Raw genomic sequence first — 11,254 nt, 5'->3', positions numbered from 1 at the left:
TGAAGGATTATGTAATGTAATATAATAATAGGCTTGAATAGAACAGGCACGCTACAGCTCAATGCCCATATAACTGGCACACGAATATGAATTTGCAATGCATTATGGGCCAAAAATTGAATAGCTCATAACCAAAATTAGGTCACTGTATGAAATAGTAATGAAAACACGTGGGCGGAAGTCAGCGACGTCATCAAAACAGTGAGACAGGCGGAGGAGAAGCAGCCCATCAGTGGATGTGACACGCTTACAAATCCAGAGAAAACAACCCAGCGAGCAGCAGGAATGATGATCCGGCTCCAGCTGCTCGGATAGTGCACTCGATTCAACTGGACGGAGGAAGTTGTGTGTGTTATTTTTTTTCTCTGCCTTCCCGAGTCCTCCGCGGCAGCAGCGTCATGGTGAAGCAGTCGGACCGAGCCCCGCTGCTGGACTGGGAGGAGATCCCGGCGCCCGGTTCGAACCAGTCGGCCCAGCAGCAGCTGCCGCTTCCGCCGTCGTCGTCGGGAGCGGCGGACGAGAAGAAAAGTTCGCAGCCAGCCGGGCGGCACAAACCGAAGAGGACCGCGGCCACCACCGTCACACGCAGCCCGACGAGGAGTGTAACAGCTGGGGACGGAAGCCCGGGCCGCCCGCGGACAGAGCCCCTCCGTACACACGTGCCCTTTCCCGGCCTCTCGGCGAGGGATCAGTGGGAGGAAAAGGACCAGATCGTGTCCGTGTTTGTGGTTACCTTTGATACGAGATCAGGTATGCAGATCTTTTTTTATATGTTGTATCTCTAATGTGTAATAATCTCATGTGTGTGTACGAGATAACTAAATGTCCTGAAACGTTTATTGTCTTGGGAATGTCTGATATCCTGAGTCATGGGGGCGAAGGGTGTATGCTGCATCCGTTCAGGTGGGGTTGTCAAACATTTCAAATGTCAAGACCCTAATAAATAGCTTAAATTGGACCCGCTGTGGTGAAATACCCCTGATTTAGTTGGTACTCAAGCTGGTTTTAAAGAAGACCCATCCCCTCGGAACAGACAACAAGACCAGGATGTCAGTGGGAGTGCTCAGTGTAAACATAGTAGCAGTGGCTGTCGGAGTCAGAGGTGTCTTACCGTCCTTGACCTCTTGCTGATACACGACTGAAATACAGAATTAGAGGAAGTCGCAGGGATGAAAGAAGCCAGAATGGAAAGTATTCTGATGGTTTATTTGTGTGAATGACAGGGAACATGGTAGAGTGGTGCCTGCCTCACGACATCAACCTAGATGGAGTTGAATTCAAGTCAATCGCCAGCGGTTCCCATCGGATCTCCGATGACTTCATGTACGTACCCCCAGTCTCCCCACACGCCACTCACCCCCACACCAATCATGAAGCATGAAGTCCACAGAGGAACACGGGTGTGTTCGATCTGCCACTCTGTGTTTACGCCCGCTCTGTGTTTTGCCTTGGGCCTAGATATTTCCGTAAAGGCTGCTACTTTGGGCTGGCCTGTTTTGCCAACATACCCGTGGAGAGTGAGCTGGAGCGAGGAGCGAGGATGAAGTCGGTGGGGATTCTGTCTCCCTCCTACACTCTGCTTTACCGCTACATGCACTTTCTGGAGAACCAAGTCAGGTAAGACGTGCTGTGTGTCATGCGCGAGTCGTCTTTTGTTGTTTTTATCTTATATTGTCACCTTGGTGTGTTCTGTTTACCTTGTTTTCTCTCCACCGTGTGTACATGGCTTCCTCGCCAACCCCCTGCCCTTGCTTCTTTTGTTGAAATGTTACTCATCTATTAAACATGAACCCAGAGTCCGGGTTCCAGCTATCGTCACAAGAGCCCATTTACATGCAGTTTTTGTATGAAGTCTAAGCGCGGAGGTGGAATACGCCTCGACAGCCTCTGTTCTCTTCACCAACGCTGATCTCTTTCTCCTCCGTTCTCTCTTTGACTAAGTATACATATGTGAAATAGCCACAGTTTGGGCGTACAAATACAAATGGCTCAGGTTGCCGACACATACAAGGTGGATCTGAACAGAGTCTGGTAATCTGGGCTACGGTTTATGTGTGGTAACTGTGGCTTTATTCTTTTTTTATTTATTTTACAGTCACTCCACAGTAGCAACCAGATACCCCAAATTGTGTTGGTTATAAATGTTAAGCATGAGTACTGATGGTTAAACTAAATGGAACAACATTAGCATTTATGGGCCGCGTGTGGCCTCCAATGATTCCACAATGCAATTTAAAAAAAACAAGTGATGGTGCTTCAGTAATTGTCTTTAAACCTTCTGCGTGAGCCGAGTGTTCATGCTCGAGCACCGTCGACAGATACTGAATGTGCACTCGAAGCAAGCTTAATCTGCTCAGTTATACAAAGCAGAAAAGACTTGGATGACTCATTCATGACATTCTTCTTCTTTCTCCCCTCTCCTCCCCATCTTCTTCCTGTCATTGCCTTGTAGACACCAGTTGAAGTGTCCGGGCCAGTATTCTCCGCTGGAGGCCTTCTATGAGGATAAGAAGGCCGTCCTTCCCCCGACAGGAAATGGTGTGGTCACCGCTTGCCCGACCTGGAGTGTTACCTCCATCAACCGCTGTATGCACCCAGAAATGAAGGTTAGAAAGCAGCCGCGCACACACTGTTGGTGACGATGGCTGGTTTGCGCAGTAGCAGCAAAACCAAACATATTTGTCACATTTGTTTTTTCTCTCTCTGTAGATCACCCACCCAGCTGGCTGCATGTCCCAGTTCATCCAGTTTTTCGGGGAGCAGATCATGGTGCTGTGGAAGTTTGCGCTGCTGAGGAAACGAGTCCTCATCTTCTCCCCTCCCCCCATAGGTGTGGTCTGCTACAGGGGTGAGAAGCTCTAATGCGCATGTTAACTCACACGGCTTGGGTGTGTAATAAATGTCCACACGTTGAGTGTCGTCTTCTGTTCCACTGGAGATGTTTCACCCCCTGTGTTCTCCTGCTTCCCTCAGTGTATTGCTGTTGCTGCCTGGCAAATGTCTCTCTACCTGGAATTGGTGTCTCCGTGCCTGAACTCCGTCCGTTCTTCTACGTCAACATAGCCGACATCACCACCCTGGAAACGGAGCTGTCATACGTGGCCTGTGAGTGACGCTTTCCCTGTGTGTAAACGGTCGATTGACCGCTACCTGTACACTATTGATATTGATATACTCCTGATGTATGAGGATGTTTTCAAAATTAATATTATTTTGAAGGCACCACAGAGAAGATTTTTGAGGAGAAGAAGGAGCTGTACGACGTCTATGTTGATAACCAGAATGTGAAAACGCACAGAGGTCATTTGCAGCCGTTGCTTCGACTGAATGCGGCCGATAAGGAGAAGTACAGGAAACTGAGTGAACAGAGGTACGTGTGTGTGTGCGTTTGCGTGTGTGTGCCAGTGTGGGGCAACATGACGTTTTAGATATCATAATGATAGATGATGACTGTTTCTTTCCAGGCAGATGTTGCTTTACTCTCAGGAGGTAGACGGAGACTGCACGACAAATGAAGAGGATCTTTTCATTCTGTGAGTCCTTAACAAGCACTTTCACAGCTGCTTGTGTACTTGAGTCCTGGTCACACGCCGTATGTTTCAGGAGAGTCGTTCAATCATATTGGTTTTCATATTTGAACGTGATGCGGAGGACAGTCGCATGACGCGCCTCTCTTTCATCCTGTCCCAGGTTCTTCATGGAGCTTAACAACCGCATCTTTCAGACCCTGTCTGACTTAGCAGGGAGCACCGATCCCACCCTCACCGCTGAGCACGTGCGAGCCATGGGGCTGGATCCCCAGGGCGATCGATCCTTCCTGATGGACCTGCTGGAGGTGTACGGGATTGACGTCATGCTCGTCGTAGACAACCCCTGCTGCCCCTGAGCCCACGTCGGCCTGGGAAACTCGGAACGCCACTGGATATTTGTGCCTTCGAGGCCCACTCGCACCAAGATAACGTAGACACGGCCTCCACCCGGGGACTCCCATCTGTCGCCCGCTGTCCCCTCCTGGGTGTCTGTTTTCTCTCTTTGTGTGTCTCATCGGACCTGTGGAGACTGTTTCCAAACAGTGTTGGAGAATGAGGACAGTTCACGTTGGCGCACTGCTCCACGGGGCTGATAAACACTTTCCCCGTAGACGAGTCCACTTGGCAGCTGCATGGTCTTAGAGCCATTCACATCTTACGTTGCTCAGTGCTGTTTTTTTTTTTTTCTTTCTTTGTCATAAATACTAGTTTGCTTGTGTGCTTTTTGTCTAACTTTGTTTCCCAGCTGAAGTCCCAGGGCTGGAGCTCTTGATTGGGCCTGGTCATTGCTGCAGGATGATTGGTTGTTCTTCTCGGCACCCATCACACTGAAGAAGTCATTGAAACATTCACAATCCTGCAGCTTTTGGAAAAGATTAACATTATGTAGGCGTGGTTTTACTGCTGTAAATGAATTTGTGTGCTACAAATAGATTTTTATAGAAGAAGATTCTAGGCGTATCACAGACTTTGATGATATTATTTAGAGAATCGAATGCTTTCTGACTACTTTATTTACCTTTCAAAAAGGTAGCAATAGAAGTTGTGTTAGTTGAAACCAGCCCTCTTCATATAAATGTGTTTTTTCTATTTTTTACTATTTCTTTCACAACTGAAAGTGAGCAGGGAGGATGTTTGCATAGGAGTGTGATATCCGCTCTTTAATAACTTGGGACGGTTAATTGTTATGAAGCTGAGACTGAGCAGAGGAAAGCTGTTAAATACTTTGGTCACATGGTATGCACCTTCAACACAAGGTAGATCTGGTGATGTGGCGTTCTGGAAACTTCCTGTTTGTGTAACGTGTCTAACCCTAAAGTGAGGTTCTTGTCAATGAACGTGACTCATCATGACTGCTGCACCTCTGGCATATTCCCTGATGCACACATTGATCATGTTCGACTGTATCTTTTTACGCTATGTTTATGACCAACGGTCTGAGCCAGCAGATGGTTATGTAGTGAAGGTGCGTTGTGTGTCTACGGGCTGTCATTGTTCTTTTAGTTTTTTTTCCCCCTCTAACCAGAGGCCAATATATGTTGTGATTGTGTTGAGCGAAGAGTCCTTGATGGAGCCGTTAGTGGTTTTCCTGTTGATCAGCTTCAAAGAGATCCTCTTTGCGTCTCCTCTGTGTCCCGGACAAAGATCTCTTTGTGTTTTTGGAGATCTGGTGTTGGTCACAGTGAAGGATGGGCAGAAGCTTTAAGAGCCCCCTCTCCCCCGCCCCCCCAATCTGTTTTTTTCCTGTCTTTTCTTCACAGTCCCATTGAGTGAATCCAGCTCCTGGTGGGCCAACTGTGTCTTTTGAATTATCCTAGCAGACTGGTTTCATTTAGTCCATCACGTTGCCAATCATCAGAGTCATGATTTGTTCCATGTTGGAACACACAAGGCTGATGTCTCGTGTACATTTTGAGTAGTGGTTCTCAGCTTTCTCTCAATCTACCCCCTTAAACGAGCTAAAACTCCAAGTCATATATATTTTTTTAAAACATGTCATGAAGCTCCAAATATACGTTTAAATTCTTTATCACATTCCAAAAAAAAAGATCTATCTGGAGTGCATCCTTATGTTGGTTACATTTTTAAAAAAGTGCACCAAGTATTGTATTTGAAAGAGCTTTGTTGTTTAAATGGGGCCTTAAGGAAATGTAACTCTCTCAAACGGGACCGACTCCTTATGTACGTACATGACCAGTATTTGACCTTACTTTGTCCATAAACCTGTTGACTCTGGTCTATTTACTCGTCAGCAGGCTTAATACTCTTTGCCTCTGACGGTGTTTGCTTTCAGGTGTTTGTCTAATGTAAAGCGGAATGTACACAACACATACCACTGTATAAAATGCCTTCTTTCGTGGAGTCGTTTGTACAGCGTGTCACTCTACTGAATGTCAAAGACAGCAGAAGTATTGCACACATGCAGCAGCACATCCAAGTAGTGTTAACTGTTTCCTCCTTGATTGGGATGTAAATCAAGAGTATTCATGGAATAACAAAATAAGTCTTTACTAATGTGAAACACTGTAAGATGTCAGTAATGTACACATGAATAGCATGAGCAACTGTTCATTTCACTGTACTGCCATTGTAAAAACAATAAAACATTGATATAGTTCAGGTGTTATCTAATCCTTTGCTTTACCTTTCATAACTATGTTCCTCTATTTCCTTCATAATACTGCTCTATCTCCACCTTCTCTTCCCTCGCTGGGCAGCATCGCTGCTCTCATCGCCTTCCAAGACACAAAACAGCCGTCAGGATGATCCGATCATCTTGCAAATGATATTTAGATCCTTTTTAAAAGGAGAAATACGACATTCAAAATGCTTTACTACTTTTGTAGTAGTATGGAATCTTCATTATTGATAAGCAGCATTTTACTGTTGTAGTTTGAACTACTTAATTTGCTTGTGAATCCCCAACATATAGGGAAGTGTGATACTAAATCACTAAGGTATCCCCGTAACAATTGTTCATTTTACAATTAGGTTGATCTTTGAATGTATAATCTTAACATATGCAAAATCACATGTAAGCAAAGCTGTCACATTATGTAGTGGAGTAGAAATAACAATATTTCCCTCAAACTGTGGAATTCTAAAGTACAAATTCCTTTAAAATGTTACCTATTCAGTCACTGCCATTTCCCAACCACAAGTAACAACACAAACTAAACAAAGAGCCGCCCTTTGTTTCCCTGAACCAACAAATATGATAAGAGTTCTGTGATGCAGCCACTTGCTTAATCCGGCAGCTTTGATGTCTCCATCTGTCGGACCACACCCGGCCTCACGAGGAGTCTGCCACGCACGCGCCTGGTCTCAGATCTTTTGCAACACATTCAGAATGCTGCAGCTTTACTATATTCTTCTGCATTCATATAGTACTATAGGTAAATGGGATTTCTCTTCTTTCCATCACCTCTACTTTCCCCCCACACCGACGCCTGCACTCTTTATTTAAACCAGGCTATCGATAAATGCGTACATACTAACTGTAAACTGGGAAGGAAAAAACAACAACTTTGTGTTGAATTAGACAGAAACAATTTTTATTGACCAAGGTCAAATGCAATGGGAATAGTAAACAAAGTATTTTTTGTAAGACAACCTAGTACATGGGTTACTGGCTTAAAGAAACAAAGCCTTGGTCCTTTAATATACAACAGCATGTAATGTAATCCTCATTATTGTTCAACTGAATGTCTACATGTCGTAAAATGATCCATCGGTACTGCTTGAGCATTTAAAACGTCTGGCAAAGCCGACGTCCCTCTGACAAAGCCGACGTCCCTCTGACTTCCGAGTCTCGAGGCATCTGCTTCTTTGCATTTGTAGTTCAGTTTTCGCCTCGCTGTTCTTAACTTCTTTCTGGTTCAATGTTTCTTCATCCCTGCGCCAGAGAGAGGAGCTGCTCTCTGCGCTCTGCGCTGATGAAGAAACGGAGTTTCCGTGGCAACAGCCTTACCTCTACAGGCATGGCCTCGTACTCCTCGTTGTCGATGTTGTAGAAGCCAGACGCACCCTGCGAGGTCAGGGACATCAAGTTAAATGTCACGTCAAGAAACTAACAGGCAAAGCTTTAGAAAGTAAACTACATAATATCAGCCCAATCCTTAAATAGTGAAATAGAATCTAGTCACTTCAACAGGGTTTCTGACCTCGGGCAGCTGCAGCTGACACGCACTGGCTTCCAGTTTTGTGGAGTCTTTGGTGAATGCAGAGGGGTCCTCTTCTTTTTTACTTCTATAATGAAGAATGTACATTTACATTATTTTACTTGAACTCCGTTTGCAGCAGACTTAAAAAGTGGATCTACGAACCCGACGGTAATGTATTCGCCCACGGTGAAGTTGTCCGGTTCTGCACAGATCATCAGAGAGTCATTTATGCGCTGCAAGTTCAAATAGATAGAAACAAGTTAGAGTTTTTGGAATAATCCAAGAGGAAAACAAGGAACATTAGTGGGATCTCTCTGGGAAGAACGAGTATGAGGTTACGAAAATTAAATAATTTTGTACTGACCCTCTCCATTGGGTTTTTGTTTTGCGTTTGAATAAACAGCTCTAACGTCGACAGATGCTCCTCCTTCCACTGCTCTGGCTCTTCCACTTTTGGAGGCTCTGAGCAAAGACACACAAAACACCCCAACAAATAAATACATCTTGCAGTCTTTGACTGTTGGGATTTGGCGTTGCGTTGTCATGCTGTGAGCAGAGGGTCAACACAATGACGCACAGTACCTTCGATGGGAGGGCTCCAGCGGTTTTGGAGCCTGCGGATGATGCGGGACAGCAGGTTGGGTCTGGGGGGCTTCTGAGGGTGCAGGTCAGCGGGCCGCAGGCTGGGAGCCAGGTAGGACACTGAGATCTCACGGACCAGGGGCCACTCCTGAAAGAAAACAGCGTACGATTAAAATACATCTGCAGGCACAGAATTATAACAGTCACGGGTGAAGTCAGGGGAAGACATGAAATAACAGCAATAGTTAATGACGTTAGATATTGAGGCTAGAATTCAATATTCAAACCATTTAAAATAAGAACATACTGCAGTATATTTACTGTTATTTAGTGTCTTATTCAAAAGTATACAGAATATTTTGCCACAGATGCTTCCTTTGAAAGTAAGTATACTTTGCAAAGTCATAACTGGAGAGTTGCACGAAGGAAAAACATGCTGAAAAGATTTTAGTTCATAACGGAGAGGAACCTCTGTGACATTGACAGTAGCTGACATGGATATTTTATAAAAGGCTGGTTCAATATGCTGTTCTTACCCGAGTATGTTAAGAAAATATATCGCCTTACCCGTAGAGTACTAAACCAATGTGCTGCATTGGTCTTCAGTGGTCCAAGGTACCAATATCTATAAGGAAATAGAATTAATTATTCTTTTGTATGGGGAATTATGTCATATAATATAATCAGAGTGACCAGTTGTGTATTCTTACTTGCTGATTGTCGCAGCCACATCTCTAAAAGCACCCCAACGTAGTCCCGTCAGAGCGAAGACTGGCTGCTCTTTCTCCCCCTAGAAACACGCACACACACACACACACACACACACACACAATATCTCACTACATAGAGAAAAACTAAACAATTATTTTATTTAATAATCATTTTTGACATCATATATTTCTTTAAATATGTGTTCATTTGACCTGAAAACATCTGCATTTAAGACAAATATGATGTCAATAGCTTTGAGGCTTTGCAGAGTAAACAAAGGCAGTTTCTCACTTTGATTTGCAGCACATCCAGAGGTACGGTTTCTCCCTTTAGAATGGACAGTGTTGCTGATGTAATGTCTCTGGAAAGGATGGAAAAGTGGGTTTAGGTTACATATGTGGAAACGCATACTGCGCCCCGCATCTACGTATATATTTACTGGGTGAGACACATCCAGTACACAGGTTATCACAGATGAGAAGATTACACAATGATATAATCCGGAAATTTACTGACGATGTTGAGGAGATACTTACTTGACCTTGTTGTCGCTGAGGAGGTGAAGACTTGGACTCAGGGAATTGTGAGAGCCCAGTGGAATTAATCCAATCGGGATGTTACAGACTGTGTCCTGTGATCATAAAATGTCCATCAGTGACATCAATAAAAGAAAAGTTTGAATTAAGTCATCTTAACCAGAGACTGGTGAAGAAGCCCGGCTCCATCATTGGCTGCAAACTGGACTATCCAGAACAGGTGGTGGAGAGGAGGACATTGAAGAAAGTATTGTCCATATTGGAGAACCCGGACCACCCTCTCCACCACCTACTGCAGGGACAGCGGAGCACGTTCTCCAACAGACTGATTCAGCTCTGCTGTCACAAGGACAGATACAGGAGAACATTCCAGATACAGGAGAACACATTCCTGATATAGGAGAACATTCCTGAACTGCTATTAGACGTTATAATAAATCACCTCTGGCCACATCAATAAACCTTGCACCGCTTTCACTTTATATACTACATTTATATACATTTTGCATTCTTTTAATTTTCTTTATTATTTAATTGAATGTCCTACTCTGCTATTTTTTTGGAATGTATATACTGCACATTTTTTCATACTTAATATTAATATTTTATGTTTACTCTGTAACCTTGCTTGCTGCTGCTACAACCAAATTTCCCCCAGGGGATGAATAAAGTATACATCTATCTATCTATCATATCACTGGTCAGTCAATCACAGTAACTGTGTGACACCTACTTGATCTGCTCTTCGCAGTAAGCCTGTGATGACTTCCTGCAAGGTGCCATCCCCCCCGGCCACGATGAGCATGTCCGTCTGTTCCATGAGCTCCATCAATTTCTTTGCCTGGCCTTCATAATCCGTCTGCAGAGGAAAACAGGTGACATGTGATCACGGTGTCACGTGATGGGATGCCTACTAGAGCCACTGATGGCACCGATGAGTTCCAAGCGAAATACCTTTACTATTGTAATCTCCACACCAGCCAGGTGTAAAAGCGGAGCAGCATTCTTTTCAAACAGTTTGTTGGCTTTCCTGGGGAAGATTGAGAGAGGAAATTGGAAATATTCTGAGAGAGACTGTTGCCTGAAGTCCAGACAAACCTGTCAGTGAGAGGTGTTGAGGAGTCTTCTTACCCGCTGCAAGCGGCAGGATTCAAGATCACTGTTGCTTTCCTCAGACGCTCCTGTGGTGCGATCTGTTGACGCCCGAATTCCTAACAGAAATGATGATGGTGATGGTGAGGACTATAGGCCTTCGGAGAGGGTTGTGCTTTAAATGGTGACAACATGAAGTGCAAGAATAAGGGGACGTCTTACCCTGGCGGCGAGACAAGCCTCTCTCCGCAGAACATTGTCACTGATGATATACATAGACACACAATGTGAGACACACGAACAATCAGTACCACAGCCCTGTCTACGTATTTTCATCTGTGGAAATATCAAAACCTGAAATACTCACGAGTGTTTCCCATACAGCCAGTAGCCCCCGTAAGACAGGACGCACACAGCAAATGTGGACTTCTTCCAGTTATTCCGCAGAGTCCGAAACACTTTCACAACGCGAGCCATAGTTTTGATTAAAATATCCCAAAGCCCTCGATTTAAATGCAGTGCTACATTTACGACGTTTTATATTCATGAATGACACATTTCTGTCTCAGCGGTCACGGAACCAGAACTGTCAGACGGAGCATAGACAGGTTGTGTAACGTCAAAACCGTCCGGTCCAACA

At 44.6% G+C, this 11,254-nt stretch overlaps 2 protein-coding genes across 2 annotated transcripts; one reads left to right on the top strand and one right to left on the bottom strand.

Annotated features, from left to right (window-relative positions):
• Positions 1-44: 44 nt before the first annotated feature.
• dennd11 (DENN domain containing 11) lies at positions 45-6,149 on the top strand. The gene is made up of 9 exons (XM_034535328.1): positions 45-750; positions 1,224-1,323; positions 1,459-1,617; positions 2,453-2,606; positions 2,710-2,848; positions 2,974-3,105; positions 3,220-3,370; positions 3,465-3,533; positions 3,691-6,149. The coding sequence occupies exons 1-9, from the start codon at positions 399-401 to the stop codon at positions 3,884-3,886; spliced, it is 1,452 nt and encodes a 483-aa protein (XP_034391219.1). The 5' UTR covers positions 45-398; the 3' UTR covers positions 3,887-6,149.
• Positions 6,150-7,062: 913 nt separating this feature from the next.
• On the bottom strand, positions 7,063-11,251 carry agk (acylglycerol kinase). The gene is made up of 14 exons (XM_034534817.1): positions 10,982-11,251; positions 10,837-10,876; positions 10,654-10,733; positions 10,477-10,552; positions 10,256-10,381; positions 9,523-9,617; positions 9,278-9,347; positions 8,986-9,065; positions 8,843-8,900; positions 8,276-8,423; positions 8,058-8,155; positions 7,856-7,926; positions 7,694-7,778; positions 7,063-7,557 (listed from the first exon to the last, which is right to left on the bottom strand). Exons 1-14 carry the CDS (start codon positions 11,089-11,091, stop codon positions 7,420-7,422), a joined length of 1,275 nt encoding a protein of 424 aa, XP_034390708.1. The 5' UTR covers positions 11,092-11,251; the 3' UTR covers positions 7,063-7,419.
• Positions 11,252-11,254: the final 3 nt, after the last annotated feature.

Source organism: Cyclopterus lumpus, chromosome 6, assembly GCF_009769545.1.
Source record: "Cyclopterus lumpus isolate fCycLum1 chromosome 6, fCycLum1.pri, whole genome shotgun sequence".
In the NCBI taxonomy this organism is placed as follows: Eukaryota; Metazoa; Chordata; class Actinopteri; order Perciformes; family Cyclopteridae; genus Cyclopterus; species Cyclopterus lumpus.
This window is presented reverse-complemented; position numbering and strand designations above follow the sequence as displayed.

Coding starts and splice junctions, on each gene's coding strand:
- agk (XM_034534817.1), bottom strand. CDS start 11,091: ATGGCTCGCGTTGTGAAAGTGTTTCGGACTCTGCGGAATAACTGGAAG. Junction 10,734..10,836: donor AGGCTTGTCTCGCCGCCAGG/GTAAGACGTCCC, acceptor CATTTCTGTTAG/GAATTCGGGCGTCAACAGAT. Junction 10,382..10,476: donor TGGAGATTACAATAGTAAAG/GTATTTCGCTTG, acceptor TTTCCTCTGCAG/ACGGATTATGAAGGCCAGGC.
- dennd11 (XM_034535328.1), top strand. CDS start 399: ATGGTGAAGCAGTCGGACCGAGCCCCGCTGCTGGACTGGGAGGAGATC. Junction 1,618..2,452: donor TTTCTGGAGAACCAAGTCAG/GTAAGACGTGCT, acceptor ATTGCCTTGTAG/ACACCAGTTGAAGTGTCCGG. Junction 2,607..2,709: donor GTATGCACCCAGAAATGAAG/GTTAGAAAGCAG, acceptor CTCTCTCTGTAG/ATCACCCACCCAGCTGGCTG.